The following is a 22502-nucleotide window of genomic DNA, read 5'->3' on the forward strand; positions in this document are numbered from 1 at the left end:
CCCAAACTCAGACTTAAAACATAGCAGCTAACATAGCTGAAGATCAGGAGGTGCTGTGAACCAGCACACCATGCTGTCTACTTCCCATACGTGTACCTCATCTAATTTTGTAACAAACCTGTGCAATTAATTTTATCATTTACGTTTTATAGAAGAGGGAACTGGGAGGCCTAACACTGTTTAAGAATTTTACCCCAAAGTCATGTAGCTGTGACTCAAATCAAAGTCTGTTGAACTTTACCCCTGACCAGTGATGCTCAGTTTTTTGGGCATCATACTGAAAAGTGAAAGGTCACCAGTTCAATTCCCCGGTTGTGGCTCTGGTCCCCATAGGAGAGCAACCAATCAATGTTTTTCTCCCTCTCTTTCTTCCTCCCTTCCCCTCTCTTTAAAAAAAAATGAATAAATAAGCTCTTTATTTTTTTTAAAAAGTCTGAAACAGAGTAAAACTGGCCTCTACAACAAATGGTGCTGGGAGACCTGGACAGCTACATGCAAAAAAATGAAACTCAACCACCAACTTACACCATACACAAAAATAAAGTCAAGGTGGATTAAAGAAATATAAGCCGTGACACCATAAAAATCCTAGAGGGACTTTCATAACTATGAAACTATGTTCATAACTATGTTCATAAGCAGGAAAATTTCAGATATCCCTCACAGCAATATTTTCACTGATACGTCCCCTTGAGCAAGGGACAACATAAAGGAAAGAACAAACAAATGGGATATCTTCAAATAAAAACCTTCTGCATAGCTAAAGAAAACAGTATTAAAATAAAAAGAGAACCAACCGTGTGGGAAAACATATTTGCCAATGATACCTCAGACAAGGGTTTGATCTCCAAAATATATAGAGAGATCACATGACTCCACTCCAGGAAGATATACAGCTCAATAAATGAGCAAAGGATCTGAACAGACACTTCTCCAAGGAGAACATACAGAAGGCCCAGAGACATATGAAAAGATGCTCAGCATCACTAGCCATCAGAGAGATGCAAATTAAAACCACAATGAGGTACCACTTCACACCAGTCAAAATAGTCATCATAAACAAAGCAATAAACAAGTGTTGGAGAGCTTGTGGAGAAAAGGGAACCCTAGTGCACTGTTGGTGGGATTGTAGACTGGTGCAAACACTATGGAAAACAGTATGGAATTTCCTCAGGAAACTAAAAATAGAACTGCCCTTTGACCCAGCAATTCCACTGCTGGGATTATACCCTAAGAACCCTGAAACACCAATCCAAAAGAACCTGTGCACCCCAATGTTCATAGCAGCACAGTTTACATTAGCCAAGTGCTGGAAACAGCCTAAGTGCCCATCAGTAAATGAGTAGATCAAAAAACTGGTACATTTACACAATGGAATACCACGCAGCAGAAAGAAAGAAGGAACTCCTACCCTTCATGACAGCATGGATGGAACTAGAGAGCATTATGCTAAGTGAAATAAGCCAGGTGGTGAGGGACAAATACCATATGATCTCACCTTTAACTGGAACATAATCAACAGAAGAAATAAGCAAGCAAAATATAACCAGAGACATGGAAATAAAGAACAAACTGACAGTGACCAGAGGGGAGGGGGAGAGGGAGGTAATGGTGGGGGAAGGATGAAGTCAAGGAAAATGTATATAAAGGACCCATGGACGAGGACAATGTGGTGGGGGAAAGTGATGAATGTGGGAGTGGGGGTGGGCAGGGAGTGGGAGAACAAGGGGGGGGGGAATGGGGACAACTGTAATTGAACAACAATAAAAAATGTTTTTAAATGTTTAACTTGAAAGTTCCATGACCTTTTGTTTCTTTGTTTTCATTACACAAATAATACTTCAATGTAGTCTTACAAAACTAAACAGTCCAAACACACTGGAATTATGCAGGATGTATTATTCTGCAACTTACTTTCTTCACACAATACAGTCTCATGGAGTTATTTCCATATTGGTCACAAAAGTTTCCTTCTTTTTGCCTATATTCATCTTTATACCAGAGACAAAACTATAATCCAAACTCATTTTCAGAAACAGATATATGTTTAAAAGAGCTTCTTAGCCAGGACTGTTTTGTTCTTAGGGGACTTAGCAATGTTTGGAGATATTTTTGGTTGTCCCTGCTTAAAGGGCGGTTGTTACTTGCATCTAGTGGGTAGAGACCAGAAATACACAGGGCAGAGCTCCACTAAAGAGTCATCAGGCCCCAAATGTTAATAGTGCTGAGACTGAGAAAACTTGATTGGTTTAAACCTAGTTATTTTATGGGAATTTCAGCGGCCCCAGGATGGACCTTGATCGATAACACAGTTTCTTAGCACTCACCTTTACTTAAAAGAGTGTTGAATAATGAATCCACTTGTTTTAAATGATAGGATTTCAAGTTTTCCTAGGAAAAGAAACCATTTATACTCTGGCTTCTTCCCTGATTTGAAATCATATTTGAACTTTTATAGATCTCAGTGTGGCCAGTGAAAGCACCAAAATAATCAATGACTAACTACTTACTGAATCTTGCTTCCTAAATAACCATGTAATAGTTTCTTAATGCATTCTTTATATGGTTAGTTTTCCTTCCGTAGTAAATTGTTTACTGAGTTAAGCTTTGTCCATGTGAACTTAAGTAGATATAAATTCTGTAAAATTGGAAATTGGTTAATACTTTATATATTGGATTGAAATAAAAGGAACTATGGCAAATACAGGTCTATTAGATTGAACCTATTATGCCCTAGTAAGACTAATAAACAAGACCGTTTACTGTTGGAAAGAAGTTGCTCAGTTCCAGGCTGGGGTTTAGGCATTGTTTGTTTCTGTGGCATTGTTTTGGTTAATTTATTCAGACTGCCGTTTTGTGTTTGAAGGAAACAATGTATATGTTCTAACCATAGACTGTTTTCATTCCTTAAAAAATTGGTAAGGGATGCATTATCACAAATATTCGTAATAATATTGAGGGGTTTTATTCCTCAAAATGATTTTAAATTAATTTATACATGTCTGATTTTTAGAAAAAAACATGTTAGAAGTAGATTATTCTAGTAATAGGTGTGCCAGTTACATGTTGAATTATCTTTTAATTGTAAAATAACAAATACTAGGGAAACTTAAAAGTATTTGTAACTTCCCGAATTCTGAGTAACTTTTCAAGCAATTTGTCTTTTGTTTCTTTCATACTTTTATCAGCAATGGGTATGTATTATATCTCATACCATGAAAACCAAGTCTTCCTCAGACATTAAGGATTTCATATTTTAGAAGAGTTAGCAATGAAGCTGTTACCAGACTGTAGACCTGGCCCTGAGCAGGTCTGTGTAGGGCCAGTCAATAGTGTATGGGTTTTTCGTGTGGGAGCAATTTCACAACACGATTCCAGGTGACTGAGGGTACGTTTATTTAAGCTGGGGACAGTGAAATGAGGAAGGGCTCAGCATAGAAGAAACAACAGGAGAGCCTAGACTGGGCTGCTTTATCTCACTGGGAAGTAAGAGGAAAAAAAAGGAGGCCTTGGGGGCAGGTGTAGGGGATTAGCTGGAGATGAGTTGCCTCTGCCCATTTCTCCCCTGATTGCAAGCCTTGGGGACCCTTAGAGTTTACGAGGTGCCTGCCGTGAGGGAAGAAGTGGGGGAAGAAGAGGGGAACATAAATGGCACAGGCTGCTCCCCAGAGGGAGAGCACATGAGCTGGGTCCTTTTTCTTGAGGTTTTTATCTCTATCTTGCAGGTGGGAACCTTAGGGGACACCTCAGGAGAGAGTTTCATCAGTTTTCCAGATGTGCTCTTTTATGGTCATGCTCCCCACTCACTGATTGGTCAGTGTCAGGGCAAGGTAGTCTTTAGTTATTGCATCTGGTCCTGGCAAAGCTCACCTGGTTTTGCTGCTTTTCTGGGCCTGGAGCTGAAACACAACTGAGGCCTAGATGTTATCTCTAGGGAGGTGACCTTCTGTATCTGGCTGTAAAATTGCTTGGCCGGTTTGTTCAGCTATCCGTCTCAGTTTCCCTATTCTACTTGCCAAGGAATTTTCCTATCTTCTTACTCTCCTGTCTCAAAATTATATCACAATAATATTTTCTTCCTGAGAAGTTTCAATATTATGGGTGCTTCAGAGTAACAGGCACAGAATAATTGTTTATTGTGATGGTGTGAAATATTTAATTTGCTTTATCCCACTTTGTCTCTTAGAACCTTTATCTAGAAGTAATTTGAAGCATTTGAAGTTCTGCCCCTTGCGTTTATATCCCTGAACATCTTGTATAGCGTGCCTGTTTTTGAACTTCTTAGAAATAAAACCACACTGTGATGTTTACTTCTAAAATTTTCTTCTTTTCCTTAGCATGTGCTCTGCTTGGTCCCTTGTTTTTCTGTGTAAATTTTAGAAAAGCTTCTGAAATTCTACCCGAAAATTTATTTAGGATTGTTAATGACACTGAAATTAGGCTATGTGACAGAGAATTGACATCTTTATGACATTGAACTATTCTTGCTGAGACCATGGTATATTTCTATATAGGCGAGTCTTTAATATATTTTTAAAAGCTTTATAACACTTCTCTGTTGTTTTGTTATGTAGTGCTATGCACAGATCATTGCTGGTCCATTTTACTTTATAGAAGGCAACTTTTTTTTCAGTGAAATATTTAGGTGGTGCTTATATATAGGGCTAGTTTCTAAATTGCATTTGTTGGAAGGGGGAAATGACACTTTAAGATTTTGTTGTTAAGAAAATTAGCCAATTTTCACTACAGTATCTAATTTAGAAAAATATAAATCACTTGGTGGTGATTAGTTTGGGAATTTTAATATTACTTAAGTAAAAAATTTCAGGATAGTAACATAAATGTTTTACTAAGTATATACCAAATGCCATGGGAACATAAAAAACGGAAGCCACTAATTCAGTATTTGGGTACACGTATTTTATATGGTTAAAGAACCTGCCAGGTATTCAAAATGGCAGCATTTCTGCTGGCCAAGGGCTGAACAGACCATATACTCCTGTGAAGGCTTAGGGGAGAAGATTAAACATGTTCTATACCTCAAGAATTAAACTTTCTAGCCAAAATTAATTTAATAAACTGAATTGAACTAGTAAGAGCTTTGTTTTGCTAATGTATAGGTATGCATTATAACTTTTATTTAGGTGTAGCCAAGACTGTGATTTGCTAGTGTCTTTTTCAGCAAGACGGTTCTCGCTACTGCTTCTCCTGTCCCTTCTGAGTGCTCTAATGCTGTGGTGTACCCATAGGTTGTCATTGGCTGAGTAGCGCCAAAGCAGCATATTATTCAGAGAAATTACATCCAGTCAGTGTGCCAGATTCCAGTCAGTTTTACCAAATTAATAAAACTCTTTGAAATAAAAGTGCATAGGAATGTCAGTTTTTTCCAGTGTTCTGTGGGTGTTTTATGGACTGAAACTTAGGAAAGCAAATTGTGAAAAGGAAAATTTATCATTTTATACCATAACGAGGTCCCAAAGGAATCCTGCAGTAATTACATTGTTTAGTAACTATAAGTGAGGAATCCGCTCAATTGAGTTTGATTGGCTACTGTTTACTGAACACCGATTGTGTGAAACGCCAGGTTGCTCTAAAGACAGTCCCTTCCTTGGAGAGCCTGTGGGCAAATAAACAGAATGAAGAGACTTGTAACTAAAGTTGACAGTACTATTAGACGAATACAAATGAGATACCATAGAGATTTCAGGAGAACACTATCTCATCTCATTCACTCGGGAACTGAACAGGAGTCTTGGAGAAAAATGGATTTTGACAGGTGTAATTTTGATAGGTAGAGATGGTTGGGGGTTGTTGGATTTCACACAGAAGAAAAAATGGCATGGAGGTGGGAAAGGAATGGATGGATTTGGTGACTAACAGGGAGTCTAATTGATACGGATCCTGGCCCACGGGATCCTTTTGTTGTGGCAGCAATGGACAAATTCACATGGACTACAGAAATCCTGTGGAGAAAAAGGGTGGCATGGCCACTCTCTAAGTGAGAGAGAGGGTGAGAGGGCCCAACTCCTGCCTGGACAGGCTTTTATTGCTTTTCTGGGCACATTACATGGAGGATGGTCCTCATTTACTGTGCACAGGTTCACTGTAGGTGATTACCTTTTACAGACAACAAAGGAAAGAATGCTGCTAATTACTTCAAAGAGAAGGATGTTACAGCTCCAGGGGGAAAGTGGTTGAACTGGTTACACTCCATACTTGGGAGGTTTAGCACAGACTTTAGGAAGTTAAAGATACTCAGTAAACATTTGCTGCCTCAATCCAGGGTAAGGGAGTTTTAGCAAAAGAAAGTCTCATAGCAGCCTCAGTACAATGCAGGCCTGATTCCCCATGAGAGAACCTGTCCGTGGGCGTGGTCCTGTGTGCTGGACCTCACACCCACTGGCTTTTCCGAGTGGGAGTTGGGCTACATTTCCCATGTGTGGAATGGTTCCCTATATCTAATGTCACCAAATTACAGGGCTCGAAGACAAAGATTGGGTGATGTTTGACTAGGTGGGCTGAAGTCCTGTAGGGGTGGGCTGTGCTTACCCAAGTAGCATCCCATTGTCTGTATTTACTGCATCTTCTTTATCTAATCCAGTGAGGGCTTGGACTAGTAGGGCTGGCAGGAGCATTTTCCATATCTTTGCTTGACCACCGTGGCCCCTTTTCCACTGCCTCTCTCTACTGCCTCTCTAACCACTTTTCTCTACCCTAGCCAATGTCATACACATAATCTTTTTCTCTTTCTTGTACCTCCTTCCCCTCACTTTTTCTCTCCTTCCCCAGATCTCAGAATGAGCTCAGAAGTCATCTTTGGAGCAGTCTGAAACTGTACAGGTGGAATTAATCATTACTCCCTCTGTTCCCACAGTGATTGTCTTACCCCCACATTATAACACTTACTACATTCTGTCTTATATTCTGGCTGTTTCCATCTCTATCTCCCTTCATTTTAGGGGTTCTTGTTCCTATAGCCTTAGTAGAGTACTAGAATACAGAATCAACTCAATATATGTTTATTGAATGAATGAATAAGAGATCTTGTATACAAACAGTTTTCATTTATGTTATGTGTAGAGAGGTAGATGCAGTAGAGACCAAAGTGGTGGAAATTCTAAAAGACTTTAGTGATTACATGAAGAAATTGTTTGGAGAAGCACAAAATATGTGCTCTGTTCAGGTCAAAATATTGACCACAGTTTGGCTCTCCTAATCCTTTGCCTGAGACAGCCTTTCTTCCACACCCAGACCCTGCGCCAAGCCACTGCCTCACTGCTCCAACTTTCCTAACCGCCTGTGGACATGCTGCCTGTTACAAATGGAGCGGATACGGTGGGGCGCAAGGACAGAAAAGAACACCTGAGAGCAAGGTAGTGGGTTTTCCCCTATTTATTTAAAACTTCTCTCCTTGAAAGTTCACCTTCATGGTATAAGCATTTTTTTTTTAAATGACCATTCAAACATTAACAGAGTTCTTAAAATTCCTACATGAATCAAAACTGGGCTTAAAGTACACAGTGCATTTTATGCACAATTGTGTTGGTTCCTGCACTTTTCATCCCTGAAGGATTTTAGATCACAAGTCAGGGTGATATTTGCATGTTTTTATTATGCACTTTAAGTTCATTTGCACCCCATTCTTTTTGTGGGTATCGATTCCTGTATTCAGAAACCCAGTTCCTCATCAGTAAAGTGAGGGGATTGAAGTAGAGGGTCTCCAAGATAGCTCTGTCAGCATTTAAGATAGAATCTGTTATATGACCATAGGAATTAATTTTTGTTCAAGGGCTGATGCCTACAGAATTATTTAATGGTTTTGTGTTTAGACTGTTTGCCACTAGATGGCAGTAAAAATTTTATTTTTAATGATGAGAAGTGCTTATCAATTTTTAAGTTTACTTTAAAAGAGAGATTTTGGAGGTCTAAGTTTGAGGTGTCTGGTTTGAAATTATGTACCATGACCAAGCCTCAATATATCTTTTTCTTAGGACCTATATTTATTTTGTCCAGGGATAAAACTCCTGTGGCCCTCTATAGCAATTCATGTTAGGGAATTATGGGGGGGAAAGACATAAATTAAAACATGTCACTTTTAATGTTTTGTAAAAACATTTGTAAAAATGTTTTACAAAACATTTTTATGATAAAAAGTAAGATATGGTAATTGTAAAAACTTTGGAAATGCAGATATTTTAAAGAAGACATTTTAAATTACTCCTAGAAATAATGTTAACTATTGGTTACATTTTTTTCCCAGTATATTTGTGTGTATAAAATTAAAATCACATGGAACATACAGTTTTACACCTTATGTTTCAAACTAATTTTACATTGTCTTTCCCTGTGTCTTTAAATATTTTTTACAACTGATTCACACAGTTGGATAAACCATGATGAATTCAACCAATCTATTGTTGTTGGGTACATTAGTTCTTCCAGATTTTTAGTGTTGTAAGTAATGCTACTATTAACCTAAGTCTTTTTTGTTTTTTAATCCTCACCTGAGGACATGCTTATTGACTTTAGAGAAAGAGGAAGGGAGGGAGAGAGAGAGGGAGAGAAATATCGATGTGAGAGAGAAGCATCAATTGGTTGCCTCTTGTATTTGCCCTGGCCAGAGACCGAACCCACCACCCTTCGGTCTGTGGGACAGTGCTCCAACCAACTAAGCCACACCGGCCAGCGCTAAACCTAAATCTTTCCTTAGGATGTATTTTTGGAAATTAAATTAAATTCATATCCTAAAAGATACGAATTTTAATGCTTTGGCTACATATCATCAAGTGAGTTCCTAGAAAGGCTTTAGCAAATCTGAGCTCCCAGCAGCAACAGAGAGACCCTCTCACCACATTTCTTGCCAACACTGAGTATTATGGCATAGGGTTGTTTGTTTGTTTTAACAGAGCAGGAGGTAGGCTGGGTAACTAATCTTTACAGTATTGGATGTTTAAAAGGTCAGTATCTAACCATATAATTTTGGAAATTTGGGTCAGGACAGGTCTGCCAATCAAGTTATTTTTGTTTCTAAGACCTTAAGTGTTACAGTCAGCTTGTCCGCTGAAGGTGTTGTAAATACTCCCTAGGGAACTGTTTATGGCCATTTTAAACATTACTCAGAAATTATTTACAATCCTTACCCACACCTTCTTGTTCTATTGAACGTCCTAGGTTTTTGGTTTTTGTTCTCTTTTCAACTTTCTTTGGCATGGCTACTGAAGTAACTTAAGCAGTTTTGGGAAGCCACCCTCCATGCACTGGTCCCAAGGCCCAGGATGTGAGTGCTTCAGGGAGTCAATGGATTATCAGGAAGCCTTGGCACGATTTTCCTTAAGACCTAAAATCATAATGACCCTTAACTGTTACAGCCTTGAAGCTGGTTTCCTTCTGTTGTAGATACATTACATTACCTCTTATCCCAGCTGGGTCCGTAGTACTTTGTGCTTTAATTTTTTAAGGTCAATCATGTAAATTATGATAGCAGCCACCTTTTATAGATGGCTTAATTGAAACTTTGTTTAATTGGAGTTTTATTCAAAAAGGAATTTATAGGACTTTAAGTGAGATGTCATACTCAGAAAACTTAGCACAGTGCTTCATACAATAAATAGCAAGCATTCAATAAATTTTAGTTGTCATAATTGTTAGAATTCCCTCAAGCATTGACATTTAAGGACACGGAGGGGCTAAAAGAGTCCTCCCTGCAGAGGGACTAAAACATACTAAAGTGCTGAGGGGCTGAAGAGCCAATGGTTCTAATGGGCCTCGAGTAAGCTAGTGAGGTAAAGTCAGCCCCAGAGAGGGACTACAAAACTTGGGGCTGGGCTTCATAGCTTTGGGAACTAGTTGGGTCTTCATCTAAGAGTAATTGGGAGACCTACAGGGCCTTAAGCTGAGGACCAATTAGACTTGCATTGTTAAAATAAACCTATTGCAGCTGCCTCAGGGAAATTGGATACAGGGAGGTTCCTTTTAAGGCAGTTTAGCCATACAATAGGTAACCAGCCTTGGGTACTTTACTAAAGCTCTGTGTGTTTTAGTTTGCTCATCTATAACACAGATTCAATAATAGCACCTGCCTCATAGGCTGTGAGGTTTAAATGAGGTGCTATTTGTAATGTGCTTTAAACAACTCCTGGCATGTAAATGTTTTAAGTGTTTGTTAAATAGAATGCCAAAAGTCTGGTCTCGGAAGGCTTATCACTTCCAGTTCTGTCCTCCCTTCATCTGGCATCAGACTGATATCCTTTGTGAAAAACCCAAACTGCCCCTGATTCTGAGCCCTTGGCCGCATAGTTTCCAAATCAAACTTAACCCCCTCCCTCCCTCTGCCTGGGCTGGTGTTGGTACCTACATACATATGGATGTGGCACATGTCTGGCCAGGCCTGGCTAGTCTTTCCTTTACCAGAACACCTGCATTGCACCCCACACAGGGGTCAGGCCCCAGTCACAGCTTGCTGAGAGCACCACACTCGCTTCCTACTGTGGTGAACTAGGCAAATCCTCCAGGAAACAGCGCCCCACAAAGGATGGTCCCCTGGCTGTCAATTAGCTCCCCTGGCTTTGCTGACCTTACCACACTGTTGCTCTCAACCAGACTGTACTTAGGGTTTGAAAATAACTGAGAGATTACCTCTCCTGGTGCTATTGCCAACTCCTATTTGCTTTCCATATTCTAAAGGACACCTTTTAACCAGAAGGACAAAACAACAACAACAACAACTATGCAAGATGCTTCTATCCGGCCTTTTCTCCATTCTATAAAAGGAGCCTTTTAATTATCTTAAACCCTATAAAAAGTTCACTTTAACTCTGTAAATTTTCTGTTTTTTTCTCTCTCCATTGGATTTATTTTTGTAAATCATATTTATACATGGAAATTTATATACATAGGAAAGTTTTAAAATCATAAATATCTTCTATTGAGTAGTAATATTTCAAAGCTACTTTGTTAACTTACTATGAACTTCTCTAATTTGAAAACAGTAGATGTGATCTCATTTAGAGGCAGCAGGTTTCAACCTATATTACTTAGTGATGTTGCCTGGAGTTCTGTTTTAAGAATTCTGAGCATGCAGAGAAAGTACCATAGTCTCTACAGAAGGGTGTGTTCTAGGTCTGGAGTAGGGTTTTCCTCAGGGGAGAGACTCCTCTAGAATTGTGACGGGGAAAGGGAGATATGGCACAAAAGCCTTCCTTGGTGTTTCTAATGCTTTATTAAGTTTGATGGTGGGTACAATTTATCATTTTATATCTTTTAAAAAAATGTCTGGGGTTTTTAAAAGATTATATTTATTTATATTTAGAGAGGGGGGAGGGGGGAGAAAGAGAGGGAGAGAAACATTGATGTGTGAGAGATACATCAGTTGGTTGCCTCTTGCGCGACCCCCAACTGGGGACCCAGCCTGCAACCTAGGCATGTGCCCTGACTGGGAATCAAACCGAGAACCTTTCAGTTCACAGGCCGTCACTCAATCCACTGAGCCACTCCAGCCAGGACTATTTTATATCTTTTTGAATATGTAGAATAGTTTATGATAAAATTGAAATGAGTGCCAGGACAGATTAGTTATATTCGCCCTGGGCATTACTTGTGTGTGTGTGTGTGTGTTGTTCTGGTCTTGTGGGGCCTATCCTTGACTTACCTAGATTCGACTATCTACAAGTTTGTGTATATACTCACACATTTATATGCACATCCACAAAATCATTTTTCTCAAAATATGTACTCACAAAATACAGTGCAGGACTTTTTAAAAAATGTAAAAGACTTTTTCTCTATGAATATACCAAAAACCATAAAGTTGTATACTTTAAAATGGGAGAATTTTATGGCATAATGGGAGCATTTTATGGTACATGAGTAATATCTAAATAAAACTGTTAAATAAAATATTTCCAAATACAACAGTGTTTTAAGAAGTAAGCATTTTTTCTTGCTTATAAAAGTACATACACATATAGGAAACTGGAAAATGTATTAAAGTGAAAAGAAGAAAAAGCATATATATCCATAATAGCGCCACCCTAGAGCCTATCAATATTTAGTGATATTTTCTTTCATTATTTTTAAATTTCTATGTATAGGTTTTTATATTGATAATTTGTGTATAAAATTTTACATCTTCCTTTCTTCATTTAACATTATAATATACACATTTAAAATGCTGCTATAAATTTTTGCTATAAACATTTTAATGTCTTACAATGAACCACTGTGTACGAGTACTATAAATTAATCATTACTTGATGTTAGACATTGTTCACTATGAGAAATAACGCTGTAATGAACATCTTTGAGCATAATCATCATTGTCATATTTCAATTTATTTCCTTAAATGTATTCCAGATATATTAAAAGTTCCGAATGCTTTCAAAGCTTTATAATGTATTCTCAAGTTGCTTTTTTATAAGTCAGGACTCTATCAATCTATAAAGCACCTTTGTTCAGGTTACAAAGCTCTGGACTGACACATCCTGGCAGTCCAAGCTTGACGGTGTGTTGTGCACTGTGGTGCGCCCACTCGTACTCTTTGCGGGTGCCTTATTGTTCAGAGTAGCACTGATGTATGGGTGCTTATTTACATTCTCCCTGTAGCTCACACAGAGTGCTATTTCAGAGGATTCAGATTAGTTTTGGTTAGGCATTCATGTCTGTAAAATTGTTAATTTATTAAGTGAAAAAATGTATGTTAATGTTTAAATTTACCCTTTTTGATTATGAAGGTGAACATTTATTCATGTGTTTTTTGGGCATTTATATTTTCTCTTATGAGTTATCAGTTCATACTCATTTTTTTATGCTCAGTGTTTGTCATTTGGTATTTTGCACATTAATTTGATTATATATGACCCATATTATTTGTTGTCAGTATTCTTCCTAGTTTATCCTTATTTTATGAAAAACAGAAGGTTTTATTTTTATTTAGAACAATCAATTATTTGCTTCCTTGATTTCAAAGTTCTTCCCCATGTAGATTTGGGAAAAGCACTTATATTTTCCCCTTGTTTGTTATTTCACTTCATTTTTACATTGATCTCTTGAATTTATGTTCAATTGAAGTATATTCTGATGAGTAACATAAGGTAAGAATCTAATTTTTTTCAAATAGTTCTCCCTGCACTATTTTTCACATAAGTTTACCTTTCTCTGGTGATTTATGTGTGTTCCTTGTCCTTTCATTATTGTATCTATTCTGATAAAAATATTTTGCTGAGTTTAAAACCAATAAAAAATACATTCTTAATATGGTTAAAGCACTGTTTGTCCATTACATATTTTTGTTTCACTGTTTATACTTGTTTAAATTGACTGACTTTGACTGTAATAATTTTAATACTAATTTATTTCTTCTTTATACCTTGAATCAAAGTGAACTGAGTATTTAGACAAATTAAAATTACTCATTTCATAGAGACCATTCCATTTACAAATAGCTCAGATTCTAAGCATTAAACATAAGAGGCACTTGCATTCACTTTTAAGAACTCCTTTTCTGTTTACATTTTTAGGGGTTGTTATCTCACATACTTTCAGCATTCAGATTTGATATAAAAGAAGTTGGTCTTTTTGCTCAAAGTCTTGGGTATACATCTGCAGATTACTATCCTCATTTGCTCAAAAATGTGAGTATTTTTAATTTATTAGTACTGAAATTTTCATTTGTTAATATATCATCAGAAACATAAATGGAAATATGTCACTTCTCTCGAAGAGATGTTTAACTTTTCTATATTTATTTCTTTTTATGTTGGGCAGACTTATGGCCATGTAAGGAAGAAATGTGAGTTGGGAAGATTATGAGAAAGGAGGAGGAAACTCGGAGAGGTTACCCTAAATCAGCCAGCTTCTCTGTCTCTTAACACATTTCATTTATTCTCTCAAAGATTTTTAGGCAATGAGATTTCCTTAACCAATATAAACACAGCCTTTTATTGTTAGACAAATTTTGTATTTAAAATAACTTGATAGGAATTTTTTGTTAAAGCAAAAATTTTAATAAGTAACGACCTTGTAAATTCTGTTATGTATTTACATCTTGGTATTAAGGCTATATATTCTTCTGCCTTAAATTTTACCTAAGTTCGCTGTGGCTGGTGTAGCTCAGTGGATTGAGCGCAGCCCTGTGAACCAAAGGGTTGCCAGTTTGATTCCCAGTCAGGGCACGTGCCTGGGTTGTGGGCCAGGTCCCCAGTAGGGGCTGTGCAAGAGGCACACATTGAGTTTCCTTTCCTCTCTTTCTCCTTCCCTTCCCCCTCTCTCTAAAAATAAATAAATCAAATCTTTAAAAAAAAAAGATTTTAGCTAAATTCATGAAATTTAATTTTGATCTTAACATGTCTGTTTTAGGAGGTTTTTAATGTTTGTTAACTTTTCTGGTCTTTTGGAAGATTTACATATGAATAACATGTTTAAAAATGATCAAATTAAGAAAGAAGAAGCAGAAATTTTAACGTGGTTTTATTTTTAATGGGTTTGGTTTTAATTCTTACAAAATTATCTGTTCATTTGTGTGAAAAGGCATTCAGAATAACAGACAGTAAACATAAAGTCCAAGTTTTTAGTAAACATGGCTTGGCACTGCTTCTCTTCACTGTGACAGAGTAAAAGAAGGAGAGGACTGGTGCAGGAGGGTAGGGAATCTCAACAGAAATACCACTCACACCGAGAAAAATAGAACTGATGTAATCATGTTTGCAGTATGAGTTAACCTGCAAACTGATTTTGTTTTACAGATGGTTTTATCATTAGTGTCTGAACTCAGAGAGAATCATGTTAATGGATTTAACACTCAAAGGCGGTAGGTGTCAAACTAAACATCCCTCTTCAAAAGTTTCAAAATGTATCAGTTTGATTATAAGAGAAAATGTTTACAATTCTTATGAAATGCATGTTGATAGTTATGGTTATATCCTATGTGGAAAGATTATTTTAATGGAATACATGGAGAAGTGGTGGGTATTATCAAACTTTCGTCTTTTAATCACTATTCTTTCACCTCTCATAGGACAGTAAATTATGCAATGTCTCATACACACCCATTGAGGAAAAACCCCTGCATGTGCAGTAGGGAATACAAAAGAAAGAAGTGCTCAGTACCATGTGTATGTGTATCGTTACACACACATGCGATCAGGATATTTACAAAAAAGAGATTATTGATGTGCCCATATGACCTATATGACCTATTGTAAGAAACGGCATTCCAAAATTTAGACTAAAGAAATCAAATAAAGTCAGACAAATTAATAAGCAATTAATCACATTGTAAAATGTTTCTTCACTATGAGAAAGAATTCAAAGTTGTTTTTAATGGTGAGCATTTCATTTTTAACAAATCATTAACTAAGAGAATCTGGGGACCAAGGCACCATTTAAAGCTCTATCAGAAATAGTGTTTGCTCTCTTTACTTCCGGCCAAGATGGAGGCATAGGTAGATACACTTTGCCTCCTTGCACAACCAAAAGAAAGATAACAACAAATTTAAAAACAAAAAATAATTCGAACTGTCAGTAAATTAAACTGTATGGAAGTCTGACAACCAAGGAGTTAAAGAAGAAACATTCGTTCAGACTGGCAGAAGGGGTGGAGATGGGCAGCAGGGGAGTAGAAGAAGGGTGGCAAGGTAGCAGCTGGCGGAGTGGACAGTCCCACATTTGTGTGCAGATATACTGGGAAGAACACTGGGGAGGGAAACAGACCGTGCAACCCAGGGTTCCAGTTTGGGGAAATAAAACCTCCAAACCTCTAACTGTAAAAATCTGTGGGTGTTGCAGCAACAGGAGAAACTCCCAGCCTCACAGGAGAGTGCATTGAAGAGACCAACAGGGTCGTAAAACGTACACAAACCCACCCATCCAGAAAACAGCACCAGAAGGGCCCAATTTGCTTGTAGGTAGCACAGGAAGTAACTGAAAGCCACAGAGAACTGAGCAAGTGGCATTGTTCCCTCTCACACCCCTCCCCCACATACAATGCCACAAGGCAGAGACGTGGGTTGCCAACACTGGCATATACCTAAGGCTTCGCCCCTTACAACATAAGTACACCCAGACAAAAAATATGGCCCAAATGAAAGAACAGAACAAATAGAGCTAAGCAATGAGGAGATAGCCAACCTATCAGATGCACAGTTGAAAACACTGGTAATCAAGATGCTCACGGAAATAGTTGAGTATGGTTGCAAAACAGAAGAAAAGGGGAAGGCTATGCAAAGTGAAATAAAAACATAAAGGGAATCAACAGTGAAGGGAAGAAAACCAAGACTCAAATCAACAATTTGGAGCAGAAGAAAGAAAATAAACATTCATCCAGACAGAATGAAGAAACAAGAATTAAAAAAAATGAGGAGAGGATTAGGAACCTCCAAGAGAACTTCACGCATTCCAACATGCGAATTATAGGGGTGCCAGAAGGAGAAGAGGAAGAGCAAGAAATTGAAAACTTATTTAAACAAACAATGAAGGAGAACGTCCCCAATGTGGCAAAGGAAATAGACTTCCAGGAAGTCCAGGAAGCTCAGAGAATCCCAAAGAAGCTGGACCCAAGGAGGAACACACCAAGGCACATCATAATTACATTACCCAAGATTAAAGATAAGGAGAGAATCTTAAACGCAGCAAGAGAAAAGAACACAGTTACCTACAAAGGACTTCCCATAAGACTGTCAGCTGATTTCTCCAAAGAGACCTTACAGGCAAGAAGGGGCTGGCAAGAAGTATTCCAAGTCATGAAAGGCAAGGACCTACATCCAGGATTACTGTATCCAGCAAAGCTATCATTTAGAGTGGAAGGGAAGATAAAGTGCTTCTCAGATAAGATCAAGTTAAAGATCAAGTTCATCACCAAGCCCTTATTCTATAAAATGTTAAAGGGACTTAACTAAGAAAAAGAAGATAGAGAGAGAGGGAAGATGGTGGCGAAATAGGTGGGAGCAGAGTCCACTTCCCCTCAACGCCAGTGAAATACCTAGCTGATCTGAGGAGCAGAGCGAACAGCCAACAGTATTCCAGCATATATGAAGATCGGAGACCAAAGACAGAGGACATTGAAAGGTCAGAAGGTAAGAAGAGTGCTTAAGGACAATAAGGTCCCCGGGACCCGCGTGGGGACCAGGGCAGCGGAAGCCCCGGCCCGGGTGCAGGGGCTGCTGCAGGATTCTTGGGAGAGAGCCAGGCTGAGCTGTGAGCAGCCAGGTGCTTGTTTGGACCAGGGGGGCTTGAATAGGAAGAATTTCTCAAAAAGGAAAAGAAAATAGAGGCACGTAGCAGCAGCCGTGGCCTCTGGCGCCCCTCCCGGGTCAGCCCCTGGAATGTGAACGCAGAAAAGCAGCCCCGGAGCTCACCTGAAGCCCGGCTGGCGCGGACCCAGATTAGCGGACTGGGGGCCCACAACTGAAACTCCGGGTGAGCGTGAGCCCTGATAAGCGGCCTGGCAGCCTGGGCGCCAGACCCAAAGTGCCCCAGTGGGTGCGTACCCCAATCAGTGGCCTGGGGCCCATACCTGAAACCCGGGGTGGGCGCGTGCCCTGATACGCACTCGGCTGCCTGGGCGCACAGACAAAAAGCTCCTGGGTGGGCGCGCAACCGGATCAGTGGCTGGCTGCCCCCCGCGCACAGACTCAAAGTGGGGGATCGGCAACCAACCGAAGTCCAAAGCGGAGATCGGCCACACAACCCCATCAACGGCCTGGCTGCCTGCAGGCGACCACAGCCAAAAGCACCGGTTCTGAAAAACCCCTACATAGCCCCTGCGCACAGAACTCTGCAGGGCCTACTGGCTTTCTAGGAGGAAGGCAGAACGCCCAGCAGAGGGGAGCTGCAGGGCTAGGGGACACTGCATTCCCTGGAAAGACTCGACCCAGTAGGGGGCTGAACTACCCCATAGCAGCACCGAGAGTCCCTAGCATCTAAGACAGCAAAGAGCAAGAAGGTGGAATGTGAGTTGCCCCTAATTGGTGCAACTCAAGGACAGCACAGCTGGTGAACTAAAGGCCTAGTGGGGAGCAGAAGGACCCGGAGGAACTAGACTGAAGGCTGAACAACAGCGAAGAGTGTGGCTCAGGAAGGGAGAGAGTGAAACCAATCCTTCCAACCACCCCCTCCCGTTCCACAGACAGGACAACCAGCAGAACTAACCTGACCAGTTTAAAGCCAGCAGAAGGACTTTTTTTTTTTCCTCCTTTCCACCTGAATTCCTTTTTCCCTTCTGTCCTTCTTTCTTTTTTTTATTCCTTCTTCCTGCCTTCTTTTATTTATTCTGTTGTTTTAATTTTTGTTAAAATTCCTTTTTATCTTGCCTCCGATCTTTCTTTATTCCTACTCCCTTCCTTCCTTTCCTTTTCTATTCCCTTTTTCCCTCCATCCCTTCTTCTCTCTCTCTCTCTTTTTTTTTTTTTCCTTGCCCCCATTCCTCTTTTTCCCACAGGTGAGACAAGAAAACCTGGAGTGCTGAAAAGACCAGACTTAGACGGTGTTACACCCATAAACGTCAGCTCAAGACCCGTGAGCACAGGATTAAGGAGACAGCACCACTGAATCCCATTGGCATTCTACCATGGAAGTTCATACCATAAACCCAGGGAGTCAGAATATATCAATCTAAAAAGCAGAGGCTAACAAGAAGAGTCTCACAAACAATGGGAAGACAAAGAAACAACCCTCAAATGAAAGGAAAGGAGGAAGCCTCAGAAAGAATGCTAACTGAAAAAGAGGCAAGTCAACTATCAGATACTGAGTTCAAAGCAATGGTCATCAGAAAGCTCACTGAGCTCTTTGAGCTCAAAGAGAACTACCAGAAACTACAGGGAAACTACAATGAACTCACTGCAAACTATATCAACATGAAAAAGGAAATACAAACTATCAACAAAGGCCAAGAGGAAATGAAGAATACAATTTCTGAACTGAAGAACACAGTAGATGGAATCAAAAGCAGGCTTCATGAAGCAGAGGATCGGATCAGCGAGCTGGAGGACAAAGTAGAAAAAAAACACCCAGAAAGAGCAAGAAAAGGAAAACAGGCTCAGAAAGAATGAAGAGGAAATAAGGGAAATGCAGGACAACACGAAACGTAACAATATCCATATAATAGGAATACCAGAAGGAGAAGAAGAAGAGCAAGGAATAGAAAACCTGTTTGAAAAACTAATGATGGAAAATTTCCCTAATCTGAGGAGACAAAAAGTCACCCAAATCCAGGAAACACAGAGAGTCCCAAGCAAGAGGAACCCAAAGAGACCCACTGCAAGACACATCATAATTAAAATGGCAAATCTCCAAGACAAAGAGAGGATCTTAAAGGCAGCAAGGGAGAAAAACAAAGTAACATACAAGGGAGCCCCAATAAGGTTAGCAACTGACTTCTCAATGGAAACGCTTCAAGCCAGAAGAGAATGGCAAAAAATATTCCAAGTAATGAGAACCAGAGGCCTGCAACTAAGACTACTTTACCCAGCAAGGCTCTCAATCAAGATAGAAGGCCAAATAAAGAGTTTCCCAGACAAAAGAAGTCTAAAAGAATACACTTCCACCAAACCGGCTCTGCAAGAGATGCTAAAAGGACTGCTTTAAGGAAAGGAAGGAAAAGAGAAAGAGAGAGGAACACAGGTATGAAAAATTGGCAATGAATTACTAGCAATCGATAATAACCTTAAACGTAAATGGATTAAATGGTCCAATCAAAAGACATAGAATAGCTGAATGGATGAGAAAACATGACCCAAACATATGCTGCCTACGAGAGACCCATCTCAGGACAAAAGACATACACAGACTGAAAGTGAAGGGCTGGAAAGAAATTTTCCAAGCCAACGGACAGGAAAAAAAAGCAGGGGTAGCAATACTCATATCAGACAAAATAGACTTCCAAAGAAGGGCCATAAAGAGAGACCCAGAAGGTCACTTCATATTACTCAAAGGAAGAATCCTCTAAGAAGACATCAACATTGTAAATATATATGCACCCAACATAGGAGCACCCTAATACCTAAAGAAAATCTTGGAGGACTTCAAGAAACATATTGACAGCAACACAATTATAGTAGGGGACTTTAACACCCGACTGTCAAAAATGGACAGGTCTTCCAAACAAAATATCAAGAAGGATATTGTGTGACTTAACAATACCCTAGAGGAAATGGACTTAACTGATATATATATAGCTTTTCATCCCAAAGAAGCAAAATACACACTCTTTTCAAGCTTACATGGAACTTTTTCAAAGATAGACCACATGATAGGACACAAAGCAAGCCTCAACAAATTCAAGAAAATTGAAATCATATCAAGCATTTTCTCTGACCACAAGGGACTGAAAGTAGAAACCAACCCCAAAGGAAAAATCCCAAACACTCAAAATCATGGAGACTGAATAGCATGCCATTAAACAATGAATGGGTCAAGAACGAGATTAGGGAAGATATCAAAAACTTTCTGGAAACAAATGAAAATGAACTCACAACAACCCAAAACCTATGGGACACAGCAAAGGCAGTCGTGAGAGGGAAGTTGATAGCAATACAGGCCTACCTAAAAAAGATAGAAACATTTCAAACAAACAACCTAACCCTATGCCTACACGAACTGGAGGAACAACAACAAAGACAGCCCAGAGCAAGCAGAAGGAATGAAATAACCAAGACCAGAGCAGAGTTAAATGACATAGAGACTAGAAGCACAATTCTAAGGATCAATGAATCCAGGAGCTGGTTCTTTGAAAAGATAAACAAAATCGACAAGCCTTTAAGTAGGCTCATCCAGAAGAAAAGAGAGGGGATCGAAATAAACACAATTAAAAATGAAAGAGGAGAGATTACAACTGATACCATAGAAATACCAAGGATTGTAAGAAATTACTACAAAGAACTGTATGCCAAGAAATTTGAAAACCTAGGTGAAATGGACACATTTCTAGAAAAATATAATCTTCCAAAACTGAATGAAGAAGAAGCAGAAAACCTGAACAGACCAATAACAGCAGAGGAAATTGAAGCAGTCATCAAAAAACTCCCAACACACAAAAGCCCTGGACCAGATGGATGGTTTCACAGGAGAATTCTACAAAGCATTTATGGAAGAGCTAACCCCTATCCTTCACAGACTATTTGAAAAAATCCAAACTGATGGAAGACTCCCAAACTCGTTTTATGAAGCCAGCATCATCCTAATCCCAAAACCAGATAAAGACATAACAAAGAAAGAAAACTTCAGGCCAATATGGCTGATGAACATACACACTAAAATTCTCAACAAAATATTGGCAACCACACCCAGATATACATTGAAAAGATCATACACCATGACCATGTGGGATTCATCCCAGGGATGCAAGGGTGATACAATATTCGCAAATCAATAAACATAATACATCACATCAATAACTGCAGAGACAAAAATCACACAATCATATCAATAGATGCGCAAAAAGTATTTGATAAGATACAGTTCACATTTCTGATAAAAACACTCAGCAAAGTGGGAATAGAGGGAGCATTCCTCAACATAATAAAGGCCATATATGAGAGACCTACAGCCAACATCACACTCAATGGACAAAAACTTAGAGCTTTCCCACTAAGATCAGGAACAAGACAAGGATGCCCTCTCTCACCACTCCTATTCAACATAGTACTGGAAGTCCTAGCCACAGCAATCAGACAGGAAAAAGCAATAAAAGGCACCCAAATTGGAAAGGAGGAAATGAAACTGTCACTGTTTGCAGATGACATGATAGTGTACATGGAAAATCCTATAGACTCCACCAAAAAACTACTTGACCTAATAAATGAATTTGGCAAAACAGCTGGATACAAAGTCAATACTCAGAAATCAAAGGCATTCCTGTACACCAATTATGAAATATCAGAAACAGAAATCAGGAATAAAATCCCATTTGATATAGCAACAAGAAAAATAAAGTACCTAGGAATAAAATCTAACCAAGGAGGTAAAAGACCTGTACTCAGAAAACTACACAACACTGAAGAAAGAAATTAAGGAGACACAAACAAAAATACCATGCTCATGGATTGGAAGAATTAACATCATCAAAATGGCCATACTACCCAAAGCAATTTATAGATTCAATGCAATCCCTATTAGAGTACCCATGACATATTTCACAGATATAGAACAAACACTTCAGAAATTTATATGGAACTATAAACGAACCCGAATAGCTGCAGCAATTTTGAGAAAGAAGAACAAAGCAGGAGGGACCACAATACCTGATATCAAACTGTATTACAAGGCTACTCTAATCAAAACAGCCTGGTACTGGCATAAAAACAGGCACATAGACCAATGGAACAGAACAGAGAGCCCAGAAATAAACTCAAGTCTATACGGTCAATTAATATTTGACAAAGGAGGCAGAAGCATAAAATGGAGCAAAAACAGCCTCTTGAACAGATGGTGTTGGGAGATCTTGACAGTTACACGCAAAAAAATGAAACTCAACCACCAACTTATGCCATAAACGAAAATAAACTCAAGATGG

General features: G+C 39.0%; 1 protein-coding gene across 4 annotated transcripts in view; it reads left to right on the forward strand.

The window, feature by feature from the left end:
- FANCC (FA complementation group C) overlaps positions 1 to 22502 on the forward strand; it is a 305355-nt gene that overhangs the window by 184683 nt on the left and 98170 nt on the right. For all 4 annotated transcript variants that reach the window (XM_045193745.2, XM_053925235.1, XM_045193744.2 and 1 more), the window contains 2 exons: positions 13516 to 13629; positions 14740 to 14804. In XM_045193745.2, the coding sequence (XP_045049680.2) occupies positions 13516 to 13629; positions 14740 to 14804 (179 nt within the window). The remainder of the gene's footprint in view (positions 1 to 13515; positions 13630 to 14739; positions 14805 to 22502) is intronic.

This window comes from Desmodus rotundus, chromosome 1, assembly GCF_022682495.2.
Source record: "Desmodus rotundus isolate HL8 chromosome 1, HLdesRot8A.1, whole genome shotgun sequence".
Classification (NCBI taxonomy): domain Eukaryota; kingdom Metazoa; phylum Chordata; class Mammalia; order Chiroptera; family Phyllostomidae; genus Desmodus; species Desmodus rotundus.